The sequence below is a fragment of the Bison bison genome, unplaced genomic scaffold (genome assembly GCF_000754665.1).
Source record: "Bison bison bison isolate TAMUID 2011002044 unplaced genomic scaffold, Bison_UMD1.0 scf7180017864375, whole genome shotgun sequence".
NCBI lineage: Eukaryota > Metazoa > Chordata > Mammalia > Artiodactyla > Bovidae > Bison > Bison bison.
Window position 1 is genome coordinate 1,951,894 of NW_011494947.1, and position 932 is coordinate 1,952,825.

A 932-nucleotide genomic window follows, 5' to 3' on the forward strand; every position below is an offset into this window, starting at 1 on the left:
CGAGAAGTTCTCACCTTTCGCCGACACATTCAAGAAGCGTGTGAGCAAGAACACGTTCTTCGTGCTGGTGCGGGTGGTGGACGAGCTCTGGTGAGTCCTTCTGCCCGCGGGATGGCAGGCCGCAGGTGTCGGCATGCAGGCTTCCCCAGAGACCTGAGCCTCCCATCACATTTCCACCTGCGTCTCCTGGGTCACCTGCCCACCGCCCCGCCCAGGGTCCTGGATGGCTCGCTCCTGCCAGCTTCAGCGTGAGCCCCAGGAGGATGACCTGGCCCCTCAGACCTAGTCGGCCCTGACTTCCTCGTGGGGGCAGTGCCCTCGGCCACCAGCGTCGGGAGGGACCTTCTCGTGCCCTCTGCAGCTGTCCCTGCTCCGCTGAGTGGCACTTGGCCATTTCCCTTCGTTTAACAAACACAGAGCACGAGGTTCCTTTCCTGGGTCCAGAGAGCACCCCCAGCCTTGCCCTCAGGGAGGTGACCTGCTGGGGAGTGACCTCAGTGACCGCGGGGTGGGGCTGGGGCACACTGTGAGGAGGAAGTGCAGGGAGGTTCTGGGGGGTCCGGTCCGCAGAGCCCAGACGGCTTCTTGACCCATCACCCCCACGGGGCCCGGAGCTCCTCCGGGGCAGCATTTGTCTCCAAGCCCAGGCCCAGCATGGCCCCTCGTGCTTGTCCAGTGCTTCTGAGCATCCCCCGAGAGGACAGCAGTTACCTGCCACCATGGGGCCTCTGCCGGCAGGGTGCAGGGTACAGGCAGCCACCCCAAGACCCTCTGCCGCTCCCTTCCCACCAGCAGTTTCCCAGCTCTGCTGCGGGGTGTCCCGTGGCCCTCAGGGTCTTCGGGGCTTCAGGACTGGTGCCAGCAGCCCTTTTCTTGTGCTTGCCTCCTGCTCCTCCCCGCGTGGCCCTTGGGTCTCTAGCCTGGTGGAGCTG

The 932-nt window shown here is 65.3% G+C and overlaps 1 protein-coding gene across 1 annotated transcript in view; it reads left to right on the forward strand.

Moving 5' to 3' along the window:
* The window catches only part of RAPGEF1 (Rap guanine nucleotide exchange factor (GEF) 1), a 114,719-nt gene that overhangs the window by 108,545 nt on the left and 5,242 nt on the right, over nt 1-932 (forward strand). The window contains 2 exon segments of the mRNA XM_010856942.1: nt 1-90; nt 920-930. Of these exon segments, the coding sequence (XP_010855244.1) occupies nt 1-90; nt 920-930 (101 nt within the window).